The 17,076-nt window shown below is 39.7% G+C and overlaps 2 protein-coding genes across 2 annotated transcripts in view; both read left to right on the top strand.

Moving 5' to 3' along the window:
* The first annotated feature begins 1,190 nt into the window (after positions 1–1,190).
* Positions 1,191–3,855, top strand: slc25a1b (slc25a1 solute carrier family 25 member 1b). Its single transcript, XM_046067831.1, has 4 exons — positions 1,191–1,332; positions 1,432–1,547; positions 1,635–1,708; positions 2,084–3,855. The coding sequence occupies exons 1-4, from the start codon at positions 1,305–1,307 to the stop codon at positions 2,196–2,198; spliced, it is 333 nt and encodes a 110-aa protein (XP_045923787.1). The 5' UTR covers positions 1,191–1,304; the 3' UTR covers positions 2,199–3,855.
* Positions 3,856–4,997: 1,142 nt separating this feature from the next.
* pi4kaa (phosphatidylinositol 4-kinase, catalytic, alpha a) overlaps positions 4,998–17,076 on the top strand; it is a 38,859-nt gene continuing 26,780 nt past the window's right edge. The window contains exons 1-18 of the mRNA XM_046066214.1: positions 4,998–5,182; positions 9,313–9,429; positions 9,542–9,635; positions 9,742–9,830; positions 10,579–10,651; positions 10,745–11,007; positions 11,099–11,165; positions 11,266–11,414; positions 12,596–12,661; positions 12,748–12,844; positions 12,955–13,146; positions 13,239–13,339; positions 15,040–15,169; positions 15,265–15,394; positions 15,485–15,580; positions 15,661–15,844; positions 15,932–16,032; positions 16,181–16,349. Of these exons, the coding sequence (XP_045922170.1) occupies positions 5,084–5,182; positions 9,313–9,429; positions 9,542–9,635; positions 9,742–9,830; positions 10,579–10,651; positions 10,745–11,007; positions 11,099–11,165; positions 11,266–11,414; positions 12,596–12,661; positions 12,748–12,844; positions 12,955–13,146; positions 13,239–13,339; positions 15,040–15,169; positions 15,265–15,394; positions 15,485–15,580; positions 15,661–15,844; positions 15,932–16,032; positions 16,181–16,349 (2,217 nt within the window). The 5' untranslated portion in view covers positions 4,998–5,083. The remainder of the gene's footprint in view (positions 5,183–9,312; positions 9,430–9,541; positions 9,636–9,741; positions 9,831–10,578; positions 10,652–10,744; positions 11,008–11,098; positions 11,166–11,265; positions 11,415–12,595; positions 12,662–12,747; positions 12,845–12,954; positions 13,147–13,238; positions 13,340–15,039; positions 15,170–15,264; positions 15,395–15,484; positions 15,581–15,660; positions 15,845–15,931; positions 16,033–16,180; positions 16,350–17,076) is intronic.

The following is a 17,076-nucleotide window of genomic DNA, read 5'->3' as shown; positions in this document are numbered from 1 at the left end:
TCATGCTGTGGGGGTGTTTTTCAGCTGCAGGGACAGGACGACTGGTTGCAATCGAGGGAAAGATGAATGCGGCCAAGTACAGGGATATCCTGGACGAAAACCTTTTCCAGAGTGCTCTGGACCTCAGACTGGGCCGAAGGTTCACCGTCCAACAAGACAATGACCCTAAGCACACCGCTAAAATAACGAAGGAGTGGCTTCACAACAACTCCGTGGCTGTTCTTGAATGGCCCAGCCAGAGCCCTGACTTAAACCCAATTGAGCATCTCTGGAGAGACCTGAAAATGGCTGTCCACCAACGTTTACCATCCAACCTGACAGAACTGGAGAGGATCTGCAAGGAGGAATGGCAGAGGATACCCAAATCCAGATGTGAAAAACTTGTTGCATCTTTCCCAAAACGACTCATGGCTGTATTAGATCAAAAGGGTGCTTCTACTAAATACTGAGCAAAGGGTCTGAATACTTATGACCATGTGATATTTCAGTTTTTCTTTTTTAATAAATTTGCTAAAATTTCTACATTTCTGGGTTTTTTTTCTGTCAAGATGGGGTGCTGAGTGTACATTACTGAGAAATAAAATGAACTTTTTTTGATTTTTGGAAAATGGCTGCAATGAAACAAAGAGTGAAAAATTTAAAGGGGTCTGAATACTTTCCGTACCCACTGTATTTATTATTATATTCTTCTTCAGCCTTATTCCTCCAGAAAAGTTTATTAACAATTATGATAATTATTGCGATATAATTTGTTATTTTCAGGAACAATATACAAATGTTCAATAAAATGTTTGATTTAATTCATGATGATTTAATTCATGTGAATCATGAATCTTAATTTTTCTATTAGGATATTTATTTTGTTGAGGAAAAGGCACTGAAAAAAGATTTTCCTTATTTTTACTCATGCATTTTTGTTGAACAAAAGATTTTTTTATCATAATTGTTTTGTTAGTGATCCACTGTTTGGCATCAAGTGTTTGTTCTGACCACAAAGAAAAGTTTAAAACCAGAATTAACCATCTGGTTTCTTCAACTTTTACTCAGGAGCAAAAATCAGCCTTTTAACTTGAAAGTTTACATTTATCGATATCAAATGAGAAGAATCTTTTTTCGTGAAAACATATTTGTGGCCTTGTCGTCCAGCCCTACTCTGGAATTAAACAGGAAAGCTGTGAAGATTTCGCTTTTGATGGAGTTAACTTGGTAATGCTGCTGTATCTTCAGGACTGAAGGGGACTTACCAAGGCTTAACAGCCACCGTGTTGAAACAAGGCTCCAACCAGGCCATCCGCTTCTACGTTATGACTTCACTGAGGAACTGGTACAAAGGTGCGCGAGTCAGTAGCTTGTTTCACGACTTTTATAATCACCACATACAACCAACAAATGCAACCAAATAAACAACCTTTATTTTTTTTTAACACCAAGGGGATGACCCGAACAAAGCCATTAACCCCTTGATAACTGGACTGTTCGGAGCGGTTGCTGGTGCTGCCAGTGTGTTTGGAAACACTCCCCTGGATGTCATTAAGACCAGAATGCAGGTTGGTTGAACAACACGTTCACTTCTTAGACCCTCTATAATTTATCCCTGAGCAGAGCGACTAACGTGTATGTGTGTTATTTAACAGGGTCTCGAAGCTCACAAGTATAAAAGCACAATGGACTGTGCCGTCAAGATCATGAAGCACGAGGGACCAAAGGCGTAAGTTGACAAACTTCATGGAAAAGGACTGAGTTTGCATATTTTGTACACGCTGAGTTTGCAGCAATTGCTTGATAATACAGACAGTTCGAGTTGGCCTCATATCTTTAAAGGATTTACACTCTTTACGCATCAATAATCCAGCAACAGTTTGGAATTCCTTTGTCTGCAGTGAGTTTTGGCCACTATTTTTGATTTTAAAATAATAAAAATAATGTTTTTTGTGAGGAGAATTTGTATAGTGGTGATTTGCCTTTGCAACCTGCTTTCTGGGGTGATGTCTTTTTAAATAACCTGTGTTAAGTGGCTAATGTAAAGATTTTGCATCTTTTAGTGCATGTTGGTATATTAACTTTCTTTCTTTGTCCCTGTCAGGTTCTACAAAGGTACTGTTCCTCGGCTGGGTCGGGTGTGTCTGGACGTGGCCATAGTCTTCATTATCTATGAGGAAGTTGTGAAGGTCCTGAACATTGTGTGGAAGACGGACTGAAATGGTGCACTGTGCAAGCAGGAGTGTTGGAACAGGTCGTTCACATTATTAACCAGACCAGGTCCCAACCCAGTCTCCTTAAACCCTGCTTCTAGGTTCTAATATCTACCTCTAAGTGATTTTCAGAAGGAAAGACAGGGATCGGTATGTTCTTGATTTTATTTGTAACACAGCTATCACAAGTGGAAACATTGTCTGCAAGAAAACAAGCTCCAGATTGCAGTCGCTGCTTACACTTGCTCTTTTTGCCTAAATTCCAGAAGGGGGGGGGGGGAGTTCCTTAAGAGCTCAGGGAAAGGAACAGGGCTTTTATTTGGATCTAAATGACTAAAGAAATGGTGAACCTGGCAGCACAGAGAAGCGTGTCTTACCTGCTGCGCTTTGAGTTCAGTTATACCAGCGCTGGATGTACTTTAATCAAAGAGAAACCAATTTCCTGACCCAACATAATGTGATTTAGACACTGTAGATAAAGAGATATACTTGAAATGAAAGATTATACCAGAGATCAGACATTTTAAAGCCCTTTTATATGCAAGTATTTAGATAAAAAAAAACGTTATTTCATTTAGTACCTGATGAAATAATTTATATTCAGATGTCGGCAGAGGCTATAGGTACATTAACTAGAAATGCCTTAAATCAGTGGTTCTCAATGTGGGGTCCTTAGGGGTGTTCCAGGGGTCTTTCTGGGTGTTTCAGGGGGTCCCTAGCAAAAAGGGGGAAATCATTTATTTTCGCTATTCCATCCATAAGTAACACAATGAGATAAACTATTTTGGGTCACAGGTTTTATACACTTTCTGTAATCAAATCTAAAAGTAAAAGCCCTATCAGAGGGGCGAGCCCTAATTAATCATGATTCCAGTTAAATTGCGTTGTATATGTACAGTGCACATTTCCAGAAAATTGTGGTTGAGGTGGTGTAGCAAGGGTTCGCTTTTAAGTTGCAGAGATTTTTTATAAATCAATTAACTTACTAGAGTGATGCTCTAAAAAAGTGCCTATGTGTTGTATGATTCATTTAGAGATCTTTTGAGATTAACAATGTCCGTAGTCACTACAGATGTTTTAATAATGCACTCAGTTGCACACACTGCAGTGGTCTTCATATCTTATTAATTAATTGTAACTTTTAGTATTTCGATGACTTTTCTGCTTTTCAAATCGCCTTAATTGCATAGACATGGCTGTTTGAGGAATGCCATTAACAGTGCCTTCCATATCATTCCATGAAGGACGAGTGGTTTAGGAATGCTTTTTTTGCAGATTTCCAGATTCTGTGTTTTAATTTAGAACTGCGTTGCATTAATTGCCTTTTTACTTTTTACACCAACTGATGACCCAATGTGCCAACTGCTGCTCACGTATATTAACGACATGTTACAGACTGGAGTTTGTAGCTTGGGAGTCTGACATGTTTACATGCAATGCAATTAATTGTCTGACAAATGTTTACTTTGAGCCACCTTGATCAGCTTCAGCCTGACTTTGCATACATGTAGACTTTTTTTTTTTGTCAGAGCTATTTAAATATCTTGGGAGTTTTAATATTAACACATAAAACATGTCCAGTAGTTAAAACCACGTATTGTGCCTTCAGTCTAATTAATTCTAATATGGATGCTGAAAAATAAACATTGAATCAAACTGTTAATGTTGTCGTGTTTATTTCAAATAGCAGTGGTGGAAAGTAACTAAGTACTTTTAATCAAGTACTGTACTACAAATTAGATGTATTTGTTCTTTACTTGAGTATTTTCTTTTTTATGACACTTTCCTTTTCCATTGCACTGCATCTCAGAGGAAAATATTGAACTTTTTAGAGCTTACAAAGTAAGATTATCACACACAACAATTTTTTGTTATAAATTAAACTACCAAACAGTAAATACAAGTACAGTTAGAACATTTGTTGAGTGACATTATTAACTCTTGATTTTCTAGTCATTTTCCGTGGGAAAACATTTTAATGTTCCAGCTTCATAAAAGTGAAGATTTGCTGCTTTTCCTTTTATTTCAATGTATTTTTAATAACTTTGAGGCTTGGACTGACCAAAAAGGCCTTCTTACAGGAAGACCATCTACCTGAGCATAAGGTGTGAGTGAAGGATGTTTAGACACTAATAATTTTAAAATAAATTTTGTAGCAACATCTAAGGAAACAGATTAAATGTTTTTTTTTTGTTTTTTTTTTACATATTTGGGGTCAAAAATATATTTAAAAAGTAGTTTTGTTTTTGTTGCCGTGATGCAGTCGGGCTAGTTTTCGTTCTCATTCAAATCAAATCAACCTTCATTTCACAGGGACTCTGCAAATCTGTGAAAAGTCTGGAGTAGAAAAAAAGCCAGCCAATGGTGGGATTTCAAGAAAAATATTTTTAATTGAAAGAGTACCAGTTCCCTCTTGATTTCCCTAATAAAATATTAGATATTAGCCAAACCAATACTGCACTTCGTTGCCCTGAGGCAACAAAATCAAATCTTCTAAAGGAGGATTCATTTTAAAATGTTATTTTTTTTGTTAATTTGTGATCTCAAATCATCTAGAAAATAGAATCAAATAGTTTCTGTATTTCTATATAATATTTTCTATATTTAAATAACATTGCTTGTTTTCTTTTTTGTGCTAATAAACCTTTCTCAAAGCATTTTCATCCCCAGCGTCCCCGGTGTTAATGACACCTCTGCTGTGAACACTCCCTCCACCTCTGTGAAATGTTTCAGGATTATTTGTTTTTAGCGTTTCTGCATTATGACCTTGCTTCGCGCTGTTTGGACCGTGCGCTTGCCGTAGTTGTCAGTGCGGACTTTCCTCGGGACGAATGAAAGAAGATGATGTTTGTGTTGGTGTTGGTGTGGTAGCATTAAGGCATCCTTAAAAAATGTCTCTTAATGGAGGGGGAAGCAGGGGATTTTACTTCAACACCGTCTTGTCGCTGGCCCGGTCGTTGGCAGCTCACCTGCAGCCGCCGTTAGACAAGGTAACGTTTTACAGCTAACGACGGTTACAAGCTAACACCTGCCGAAGAGTCTTTGACATCAAGGCCCGTCCTTAACTTCGATTCTCCACCTGTGTGGTCTGTGTTATTAACTTAAAAACACAGTAAACATGTCTTATAGTTTGTCTGTGTATGAATTACGTTGTCATTTTGATATTTAATGCGACACAGGAGCGTTTGTTACTGACTTCAAAGATGGCTAACGTCGGCTAACGTTAGCTGTTTTGAACCTGTACTTAATCTTCCTTAAATGTTAATGTTAAATTCGTTAAATGTGAAAGGGAAGGGAAGCTGCCTTCATGTCCCAAATGTTTCCCCCTTTCTGAAGTAATGTGTTTTTCACGATAGTCATTCATACAGGATGGCACAGGACACATAACCTGTCAAGTGTTTTCTATCAATTTTCATAGAAACTCTGTTTTATTATGTGAAAATAAAACTAGAAAAGAATAAGATATTGTAAAATGAGAAAGAAATGCTAAAATCCGGTGACGTTCAATTCTCCCTGTACATTTGACAGAGCCACAGACTAATCACTAGAATACTAAATAATGTAATATTTAAATAGTTTAAATGCTTTTACATGAGTTATCTAATACAGAGCAACGACTAGTCGATCAACAGAAAGTTGGGGGCCTATTCTGGTTCTTTAATATGAGAATGTGCTGCTTTTCTTGGTCTTACTTTATAATATATTGATTATATACCTGTGACAAGACATCAAGACATTTGATGATGTCCCTTTGGGCTTTAGGGTATTAAATAAAGTTGGTAAGGGTTAATAGACCAACAACAATTAAATGATTAATCTCTAAAATAATGTCACTAAAAGGTTAACGTTAAGCACTTGATATGTAAAAGGGAAGGGAAGTTGCCTTCATGTCCCAAATGTTTCCCCTTTTCTGATGTAATTAATGTGTTTTTCACAATAGCTCATTTGGCTGTCAATCATACAGGATGGCAAGGGAAACTTAACCTGTTGTATAACTCAGATCTTTATAAAGTTTTATTCTGTGAAACGAAAACTAGAAAAGAATAAGGTATTGTCAAAGGACAAACAAAATGCCATAATCTTGTGTCATTCAATTCTTCCTGAACATTGGATTGAGCAACAGACTAACCACTACATTCCCAAATAATGTAATAACATGTAATGTTAAAATGCTCGTACATGAGTTATCTAATGTACAGTAACCACTAGTCGATCAACAGAAAGTTAGGGGCTTATTCCAGCTTCTCTAATGTGAGAATCTGCTGCTTTTCATTACTGTGTTTTTGACTGTTAACAAACTGTCAGACTCATCAAGACATTTGATGACGTCCCTTTGGGCATTATGATGTTAAATGATGTTAGTAATGGTTCATAGACCCAACAATTAAATGATTAATCACTAAAATAATGTCACTTTAAACAGTTAACATTAAATACTTGATATGTAAAAGGGAAGAGAAGTTGCCATCACATCCCAAATGTGCACAATATCCCCTTTTCTGAATTAATAGGCCCATGTTTTTTTCAATACCTGATTCTAGAAAACTAGAAAAGACAAACAAAATGCCATAATGTTGTGTCATTCAATTTTCCCTGTACATTTGACCGGGCCCCAGACTAACCACTAAATTCCCAAACAATGTAATAATTAAAAAGTTATCTAATGTAAAGCAACGACTAGTCGATCACCAGGAAGTTAGGCATCACCTTGGGCTCCAGGATATTGTGATGATTGGTGTTATATTAGTAATATTAGATTAATTACTAAAATACTTGGCAGATTGAGTGACATAGTCAAGTTGTCGATGTCTCCGGCAAGAGCAATCATTAGTAAATGAAAACAGCTTTAACTATGAGGGGCAAGGCTGGATCAATAAGCAGGGAACACGGGCAGCTGCTTCAGGGCCCCGAAAGTCCTAGGTTACTGCTTCCATAGTACTTTTATTACTTTCAAATGTTTAATTGGAAGTTGCAGGTCTGCAAAATATCAACCGGGTCCTGGATTACTATGTAACCTTTTGGCTCTGTATTTTTTTCTGACATACAGAAAACCTGAGGCCAGGTAGTATTCAAGAATAGACAATGTGCTAGTATTAGTTTCTGGGTCTCTGGAAAATAAACCAAAGCTGCTATGTGAAGGATTTTTCCTAAGAGGACCTAGGACCTGGGAGGTACAGGTCTTCACATGTCAAACCTGGGGTCACACAAACATAGAAACAGATTGACTTCTTTCTCTCTGGCAGTAGTTCATACCGCTGTCTCCTCTACGGGTGCATGACGACAGCTGGGCAGACAGAAACGAATTGTTGCCTAAACAGCCATATGTGACAGATACATTGATCTTCTTCAGTCTTGTTGACGAGATAGACTGTCTCCCTTTAGATTGTAAAACATGTGACCTCCTAATTCCAACGTTATAGTTTAAGATCCCATAAAATGTTTACACATACAGAGAATGATTGCGTAAGGGGTACATCGTTACGGTTATGGGTATTGTTTAAAATTTTACAATTCTAGCCGATACTGGGCTGTTTCGGTTGATAGCTTAAAGGTATCGCTACTCGATAAACCCAGATAACAAGTTAACAAGACCAGCTAACAAGAATTTCCTTCACACTATCTATAGTGTACTGTATGTGCAGTGTACTGGATGGGAACCTGGAGGCAACAGTCTTTATTATACTTCTTTAATTTGTATATTTTGTTAATTTCATATTTTTATAATGTATATAGGTTTTACAAAATAGGTGCTATTGTTCTATTTGTATCCTTAAAAACTGGTTAATAAAACAATAAAGCTGTTTCTGATTCTGAACAGGAACCCAAACAGGTTAATCTGGTAATGACAAGGAGGAAGCATCAACTCGCCCTTGTTATAATTAAAAGAAACAGGAGAAGATGTGTTATTAAGTAGGTGCGACTCATTTCATGCAATCTAAGGGATCATACAAGGAAGGCAACCAACTTGTCCAAACAGAAAATGCAAATAATAATGCGCCCTGAAATGAGATTCCATGTAAGATGAAGGTGTTGTGGTTGCTTTGTTTTCTCACTCAGTAGGTTGGGATTTGTAGTCAGGGATTACAGGAGGTCACATGGCAGCCTCTGAAATACTTTAAAAGAGCAGACAGAGTTTGAACTGATTAGACAACACACCCACTGAGATTAAAAATGGAGAAATGTTAGCCAGGACTTAAATAAAAAGAGCTGTGGTAGCAGAAATGGCAGTCGGGCCACTGTATAAATGGATAATGGCTGCTACTACTACTAGTTTGGGGAGCCTGTGAGGCTTTTTTCATGTAAGGTCACTTTAAATGTGCTTGTTATGAAAGTGCTGTATAAGCACGTTTTCTCAATAAATCAGTTCATTTTTAGTTTAGTCTATTTAATATTTAATATCAGAAAATGTATGAATAATGACCCAAGAGAGACATTTTAAAGTCTAAAAACATCAAATATATAGTTAACTTTTAAATATGAGAGAACCAATCATCACATGTTAGCACCTAATTGCTTTATTGACAAAGAGTTGCAGACCTGTGACTCTTGGCCCACTTTAGTCTCTGAAAATGTGAGTGGGAAGCCACAGAGGTCTGCTTCTGCTCAAAAGCCTCATTGTTTGTACAATTTCCTAATTTTACCGTGCGTCAGAACAGCCTTTGGTACTTAAGAATATCATTTTGGATGTTATTGGCAAAAAAATCGGTTTGTGTGATGGCAGTATCCGATTGGTTCTGTTATGGGTTTCCATAAATAAGATTTCTCCTGATTTAACAAGCAGGTTGAGCTTTGGTATGCAGTCCATCCAAATCCTTCATATTATTTTATTGCATTTCTTACGGTTTGTGCACTCACAGACATAACCGAGTTGAGATGATCCTCTCCACTGAGTAACGGATTAAACATGTAGGTTGTAATGAGCTTACTCTCAGAGAGTAATTAACTAATGCCAGAGGCGACGTTGGCTCGATTCCTGAAGCGCATTTAGTCCAAAAAATCCCTTGGTAACGATCTGTCTGTTTAAGCCACGTAGGCAGGAGAGTTCTGTACGTTTAAAAGATAGTTTTATCCATCTTGATCCAAACAGCAGTGGATGTGACCATGTGTTGTCCTCTCACAGGTCCAGAAGCTACAATGCATGTGCCCCGTGGACTTCAGAGGAGTCTTCCAGCTGGACGAGAGGAGGAGAGATGCTGTCATTGCACTGGGCATCTTTCTAGTAGAGTCAAACCTGCAGGTAAACATTACTTACCCCTTCCATGATATGTTTGTGCTAACAGTGAATTTACAGGATGTTGGTAAAGCAGTGGGAACTCTGTGTAACATGCGATGGATTACTTGTGTTGCAGCACAAAGATGCTATCGTCCCCTACCTTATCGGGTTGCTTAAAGGGCTTCCTAAAGTTCAGTGGATTGAAGAAAGCTCTGAACGCAAAGGAAGGGGTAACTTTGTTATGTTATCTTCTCTCATCAATTCAAGAATGGATGCTACTGTGCTGTAATACAATTTAAGGTGCTTTTTTTAATATTTGGTGAATCTCTCTTGCAGAGAACCTTCCTGTCGCAGAGAACTTCAGCTTTTGTCTTGTAACACTACTCTCAGACGTTGCCCAACGTGATGAGGCCCTACGAGGACAGGTGTGTATCTGTGTGTTTTCAGTTTCTGATAATTCCTCCTCTCCATATCGGCTGCAAAGGGGCTCCTTACAGGATTCCAGTGTAAGAGATGGAGGAAAATCAAATCTCTGAAAAAAAATGTTCAAAGATTTAGCTGAAGCTAATAAAAGACATTGACAGTTTGAGTCTGACATATTAGGTAGGTATCTATCCACTAGATCAACATTTTGTTTGTTTGTTGACAGTGTAGATATAGACTGGACACATGGTCAGGGAGAGGGGTTTGTGACGTGCAGCAAAGGTGGCATTATTTGGGATGTACCTTAACCTTTAGAGTACTGAGGGGCCCAAACGCTGCACTCTTTTTAGTGCGAAATGTCCTCAGTGTGTTACAATCTCTTTGCTGCAACTCAGCAAGGATACTGTGTCTGTGAAAACATTAAGAAGGAGTTTTTTAACTAAGATGACTGGACGTTTGGGAGATCCCAACTTTATTTGACTACTCGGACTGCTGAAGCCTCATATTAGCTTCAGCTGAACATTCAAATTTATCTTTGCACAGAATGAAGATTGCAGATTTTGTCCCCCATCACTTACATTGAAATATCTTTAGCATAGACAGGAGGAACAATTATTAATCTTTTTTTTTTAAATGTACATATAAATGTAAAAGTATTGACCTAAAAGATGTGAACCTATTCTGTATATAATTTCTTGCTGATATGGTTGGTTAAGTTGGAGTATTGTGATGATGTAACATCATTATCAGATCCTGGAGGCGGTCATGGACATCATGCAAGTCCTGCAAGATATCTGCAAGAATCCAGAGGCTCATGACAAAGGTATTAACATAACGCACCTTTCTTTGTTACTTAGCCACTCTGCGTATTAATATTTTCAACTCCTCCACCTTCTGTAACCCTTTCTTTGTTCAGAATACCTCTGTAGGTACACTGTGCCCACCCTGCTCGGTGTTGCCCGTGCATTTGGCCGATACAGCAACACTGACGAGCCCTTACTGTCCAAGCTGTTCCCTCGACCGGTTGCTCCTGTGCTGCCTACGGCCGACGAAACTGACGTGCTGCACCGACGGTCCTTCAATGACTTCCGTTCCATCCTGCCCAGCTCTTTGCTCACGGTGTGTCAGGGAGACACACTGAAACGTAAAGCCTCCTCTCTGTCCAGCGTGTCACAACAGGTAAGTAAAGGAAGTTAAAAAGAAAAGTTAACAGACCTAAACTTAACCTGTACAAAGCTACGTATTTTTACACACACTTGTGTGTTTTCAGGCCAGTCCAGAGAGAGCCTGTCTGACCCCCAGCTCACCTGCTGATCCCTCTTCTCAGTACTTCGAAGGTAAGTATCCTAGCAGAAGCAGTTCAGCCTGTTGGGCTACAAGGAAACGCTGAGGGACTCGCTGAGGAACATGTTTTAAATTCTTGCTTCCCCTCTTCAGGTTCCTACCTGCCCGATGGCAGTGCAGTGGACCCTGATTACTACTTCTCCACCATCAGCTCCAGCTTCTCTGTCTCACCTCTTTTCACTGGAAGCAGCTCTGGAGAGTTTCATGTCCCTATGGATATGCTCAGACAGCTCCTTAGCATGGTAAGCAGCCACAGCAGCAGAACAGATGCATTTAGCCGCGATTCGACCAAAAGGAACTAAAAGGAGGCCTGTGCGCTGTACAAAGCGATGCACAGACATCATTATTTGTAACCACTATCCATGGGCAAAATGTATAAATGAACATCAGATTTGACTGGAATATAATGATCAACTATAGTCCAGTGGTTGGCAATAGGTGGCCCGCGGGCCAGAACCGGCCCGCCAGCAATAATATGTGGCCCGTGGCCAGATTACTTTAATAGCAGAAAAATAAAAAATTAATAAATTGATAATGGCTGGTGCTGAAACAGATCTCAGTCATGACAGCTACAGTTACTCACACAATCACTTCCTCTTAAGTGATTGTGCCTCTAAAATAAATGTTTGAGAACGTTTTTTGCAGCAATGCTTCATGTCGAGTTTATTGAGAGCTTTTACTTCTGTTCTGAAGGACATTCAAAGGAGTCTCTGGCCTGCTTGACACACCTCTAAAAAAGCCATCAGTAAACGTGTGATTGGATTCTGCAGAATTTTCTCAGAGAAATGAAAATAAGTGTCCATAGGTTCATGAATGCGGATCCAACGCTGAAATGCGCACACACAATGCAGCACATGCGCAAAATTATCCTTTTATTCAATTTGTTTAACAAGGGAGAAAAAAATATCCGCAGTAAGATGGAATCGATCTTACAATCTACCTGACGGGAGTCCCGCACAGTACCGAATGAGCTAAACGTACTTATGAGTTGAAAAATTTGGCCCGATGCCAGACTTATTCGCCGACCCCTGCTATGCTTGACCATTAAAAACAGCTTTTTTGTGTAGGAATATAATGGAGAGACACACAATAAAGTTTGTTACAAATTTAATAACAAACTGGATAAAGCCATCAAGTTCCCATTCCCATTCAGAAATTCACTACAAGGCAAGCCCAAACCCCCCCAAAGTACCGGTACTTTCGGAAAGTACTACCCCCCGAGCAGGGATGTTTTTTGGGGGGGTAAAATAAAGACCCTAGAACTAAATTTAGATCCTGGTCCCTCCGGTGGAAATGCATTGAGTTCCTCCAATGGTTCCTTGTTCCGGGGTATAGTTCCTTTGCTTGAAACGCAGCTTTTGATTTGAGAATGTGATGCACGGTGCAAAAAGTGATGATTTATTCAGTTGTTTCTTTCAAATAGGTTGAACTATTTGTCTCTGAGTCATTTTTGAAATCACTGGATGTGTCCTTGGCAGAACTTCGAGAGGTATGACTCTTCAAACACTACAGATGTTTGTCTCCTCTTTGAGACATTATTGGTTCATTGATACATCTTTGCTTCTTTCTTCACAGTTGAATCCTGGTCTTCATCTCTACTACAAAACCTTCAGCGATCCTTTATATGTAGCCATATTTAAAATGCTAAGAGACACCCTGTATAATCTAAAAGGTGAACAATATAGTTTTCTTTCTTCAGATTATTCAGAAATGCAGCCCTTTAATGCCACAATTTGTCTCTTCCAACGGTAGTAATAACAATGTATTTTTCATGTTCACCAGACCTTCAGACAGACTATGTGAAGGAGGTCCACGACTTTGTGCTGGAGCAGTTCAGCAGCAGCCAGTCGGAGCTGCAGAGGATCCTGCACGATGTCGAGTACCTCCAGAGTGAACTGAGCCCGCTGAAACTGCGTTGTCAGGCCAACGCTGCCTGTGTCGACCTCATGGTTTGGGCTGTTACTGAAGAGCAGGGTGAGAAATCTGTTCATTCAGACAGGAAGTAATCTAATAGTAATAGAGGCCATCTCTGCAAAAATGCCTGTGTTCTCTCTTTATTTCACCAGGAGCTGAAAACCTTTGCACCAAACTGTCAGAGAAGCTACAGTCCAAGACGTCAAGTAAAGTCATCATCGCTCACATGCCCCTCCTCATTTGCTGCTTACAGGTGACAGTTTGTCCACCTTCCTTCTTCTCTGGTCATCTTCTCCTTTTAAGAACCACATAAAGATAAAAGGGAAAGCAACGTTATGTTCACGTGTGCATAAAAAAATGTGGGGCTGAACTAAAAACTACTCTACTATTGCTACATGATACCTTTCTGGTATCGACCGAAACAGCCCAGTATTGAGTAGAATCGAAATGTCTCCTGTCAAACAAGTACTTCATTCGATACTTTTTAATAATAATAATAACTTATATTTTTATAGCACCTTTCTTGGGACCCAAGGACGCTTTACACATAACTACATAGACAGAACAGTAAAAGTCATTCAGGGCCTTTGTAAAGAGGTGGGTTTTTAGGAGGTTTTTGAAGGTGTCCAGGTAACCAGATCACGGCAAAAAATGACTATTTGTTATGGTTTTGCTTGCAGCCAAACACGCAAGCAACACACCAAAAGAAAGAGAAGAGCACGCCTTTTTTTTCCTTATGTGCCTGCACCGTAAACGGTATAAAAAAATTCCTGAATGCACCGCGCCCATGCTGATTTTAACAGCCGCTCACCCTCGGCTGCGGTGTCGGACATGTTCGTCACTGTTGCAAGTGTCACCACAAGCTTGGCTTTCTGTTGGTTTCATCTTCTGGTATCATTAAACACTTCTCTGTACTTTTTTTATTTGTTGTTCACATCACTTGTCACTGATAGATCGCTGCGTTCCATCACATCAATTAAACATTTTTGTGGCGCAGCAGCGATCAGCTGATTTTACTCATGTGGTCTCCGGCTGCGGCTGTTTCAGATCTAGTTGGTGTGATCAACTTGTCTTCTGTTTGCTTCTTTAGAGTCTTTAGTATAGTTTAGTGACTTCGTTTCTTGGGGGTTTGCGACTCACCAATAAAGGAAAAGGCACTCGCGGAGATCTTTCAATTCAGTTAATCAAAAGTTAACAAAATAATTTTCCGTTGTTTACTTTCAACACACATATCAAAAAATTCCCTTAAATTCGTTTCCCACAACTTAATTGGTCACTAAACCATTTCTCTCCTCCTCTCTCATTCAAATATAAAAAAAATTGCCATATCATAATCCCATGAGGATGACCTAATTAGGATTAGGAGGATGTTATACAATTTCCCAATACTTTCATGTAACAGTTACTTGAAACAAGAAAAAAAAAAATAGATAACCTTGCTTGTCCATAACAACAATAAAAATAATAATAGGCTACCAATCAACTACTATGGCTTCAACCAGTGGCATTTTATGCAAGGTATCGAATGAAGTTCTCTATTGGTATCGACATCACTTTAAGGGTACAGGTTTTGGTACTGGTATTGTAAAATTTTAAACGATACCCAACCCTGTCCAGAACTACGCGGCCATTGATTTAAAAAAAATTTTTTAACTCAGTTTTCCCGTGATAACGGGATAATTATTTTATGATCTCGAGATAACGACTGTTGTTTTCTCGTGATCGCAACTAATCTCTAGGTTAGAAGTCGTTTGTACTGCAGCCCGTTTTAATTGTTTGATGTGTAAAACTCCACTTAATAAACACTTTAACAAGTTAGAACAAGGCTAAGTCTGAACTTACCAACAGCGGTTGCAACCAGCTCCAGATGTTTGTTTTTATAAAGCCTCGATGGACTACAGCCACAGTCGTTCATTTGTAGACATAAATCCATTCATGTGTCTGTGTCTTCAGGGTTTGGGTCGTCTGTGTGAGCGCTTTCCTGTGGTGGCTCACTCTGTCACCATGTCCCTGAGAGACTTCTTGGTTGTACCCTCTCCTGTTTTGGTGAAGCTGCACAAATACCACAGCCAGTATGGTTCAGGTAAACAACAGACCGCTCAGCAGCTGAGCGCTCCGTCATTCAGTGGCACTGTTATGTCTGGTTCAAAGTTTTCATTTTTTCAATTTTTTTTTAAGGTGGTGGTGAGATAAAGATCCATGTGACCAATGAACACTCCCAGTCAACCCTCAGTACCAATTCCAGCAAGAAGAGCCAGCCCTCCATGTACGAACAGCTGCGGGACATCTCCATAGATAACATCTGCAGGTGACTTCACTCACAAACACACTTACACAGCTTATGCGCACACACTGTTATCAACACAGCCTTTACCTCTCCGTCTCCATCTGTCCTCAGGTGTCTGAAAGCCGGTCTGACTATGGATAACGTCATTGTAGAAGCTTTTCTCGCCAGTCTGTCCAACCGTCTTTACATCTATCAGGAAAATGATAAGTAAGTCAGTCTTTATATAAAATGATGACTTTGACAAAAATTTGAGCGAGTATTTAAACGTGTTCCCCTCTCTTCCCCAGGGATGCTCACTTGATCCCAGACCACACCATCAGGGCTTTGGGTCACATTGCCGTGGCCTTACGGGACACCCCCAGAGTAATGGAGCCCATCCTTCAGATCCTGCAGCAGAAGTTCTGTCAGCCTCCCTCCCAGCTTGATGTCCTCATCATAGACCAGCTTGGCTGCATGGTCATCACTGGGAATGTAAGCATTAATATCTCTACCTTCTGTTTCAGCTAACCCTAGTTTTAGAGCATATCTATCATAACTTTTCTTTTTCTTTCACCTCAGCAATACATCTACCAGGAAGTGTGGAATTTGTTCCAGCAGATCAGTGTCAAAGCCAGCTCCATGGTCTATTCTACCAAGGACTACAAGGACCATGGATACAGGTGACCACCATCTTACGTGACACAGTTACAGTTCTTTGGGGTTGTTGAGTACATGAGAAAGTGATACATAAAGTCCTCATGTTGACGAGTATTATCTACGGTTTGACATGAGAATCTAGTGAAAAATTGTTCCCTCTTCTGTGCATAGACACTGTTCCTTGGCTGTGATAAATGCTCTGGGTAATATAGCAGCCAACCTTCAGGCTGAGCATATGGTCGACGAGCTGCTGGTCAACCTGCTGGAGCTTTTTGTCCAGCTGGGCTTAGAGGGGAAGAGAGCCAGCGAGAGAGCCTCAGACAAAGGCCCGACTCTGAAGGTATGACACACACATATACCAACACAGTAGCAATGAGACCGCAGTGCTGGCAAAAGATAGTCCAGCAAAACAATCTGGACTTACCTTTTTCTTCAGTGCAGCTTAGCTTTAGTTCAGTGTGTAAGTTTTAGTGGCATCTAGTGGTGAGGGTTGCAAATTGCAACCATCGGATCAGTCACCGCTCACCCCTCTCATTGCAAGCGCGCAGGAGAAGCTACGGTGGCTGACACGCATTGTCGACTCTTGTGCTAAATAATACGTGTGATCCTCCATTTGTCCAAATTTCACTTCTCTTCTTACTTCTAATAAACCAGACTACTACTACTTTTTCTTCTTCTCCTTCCTACGTATTCAACGTAGTGACAAAACGCACTCTGTAGAGCATTTTGTCCGTTTGCGCTACTTTAGAAACATGGCAGTGCAACATGACGCCGTCCATGGAGGACCGGTGGTGCATGGACATAGAAATGCCTCATTCTAAGGTACTAAAATGTAATGGTTTATTTTGTAAGGTCTTTATACACCACTCAAAACATAGTTATGTTTATTATATTGCATTTCTGTCAAGAGATCCTCAGAAATATGTCACACTGGACCTTTAATGATAGAGGAAAGGCAGGAAGACAGAGTGTGGGGCTTGAAATGCAGATTACTTTGGCACAGCTGTATTGTCAGTCTGAACACGTCTAAGAGTGCTAAAGGGTTCAGTGTGCTTGAAATGAACTGA

Source organism: Micropterus dolomieu, linkage group LG13 (assembly GCF_021292245.1).
Source record: "Micropterus dolomieu isolate WLL.071019.BEF.003 ecotype Adirondacks linkage group LG13, ASM2129224v1, whole genome shotgun sequence".
Taxonomy (NCBI): Eukaryota; Metazoa; Chordata; class Actinopteri; order Centrarchiformes; family Centrarchidae; genus Micropterus; species Micropterus dolomieu.
This window is presented reverse-complemented; position numbering and strand designations above follow the sequence as displayed.

Bases quoted from the DNA above. Each gene is read 5' to 3' on its own strand.
- slc25a1b (XM_046067831.1), top strand. From the start codon at position 1,305: ATGACTTCACTGAGGAACTGGTACAAAG. The intron at 1,333-1,431 runs GTGCGCGAGTCA...TTTAACACCAAG, and splicing joins ACTGAGGAACTGGTACAAAG to GGGATGACCCGAACAAAGCC. The intron at 1,709-2,083 runs GTAAGTTGACAA...TGTCCCTGTCAG, and splicing joins AAGCACGAGGGACCAAAGGC to GTTCTACAAAGGTACTGTTC.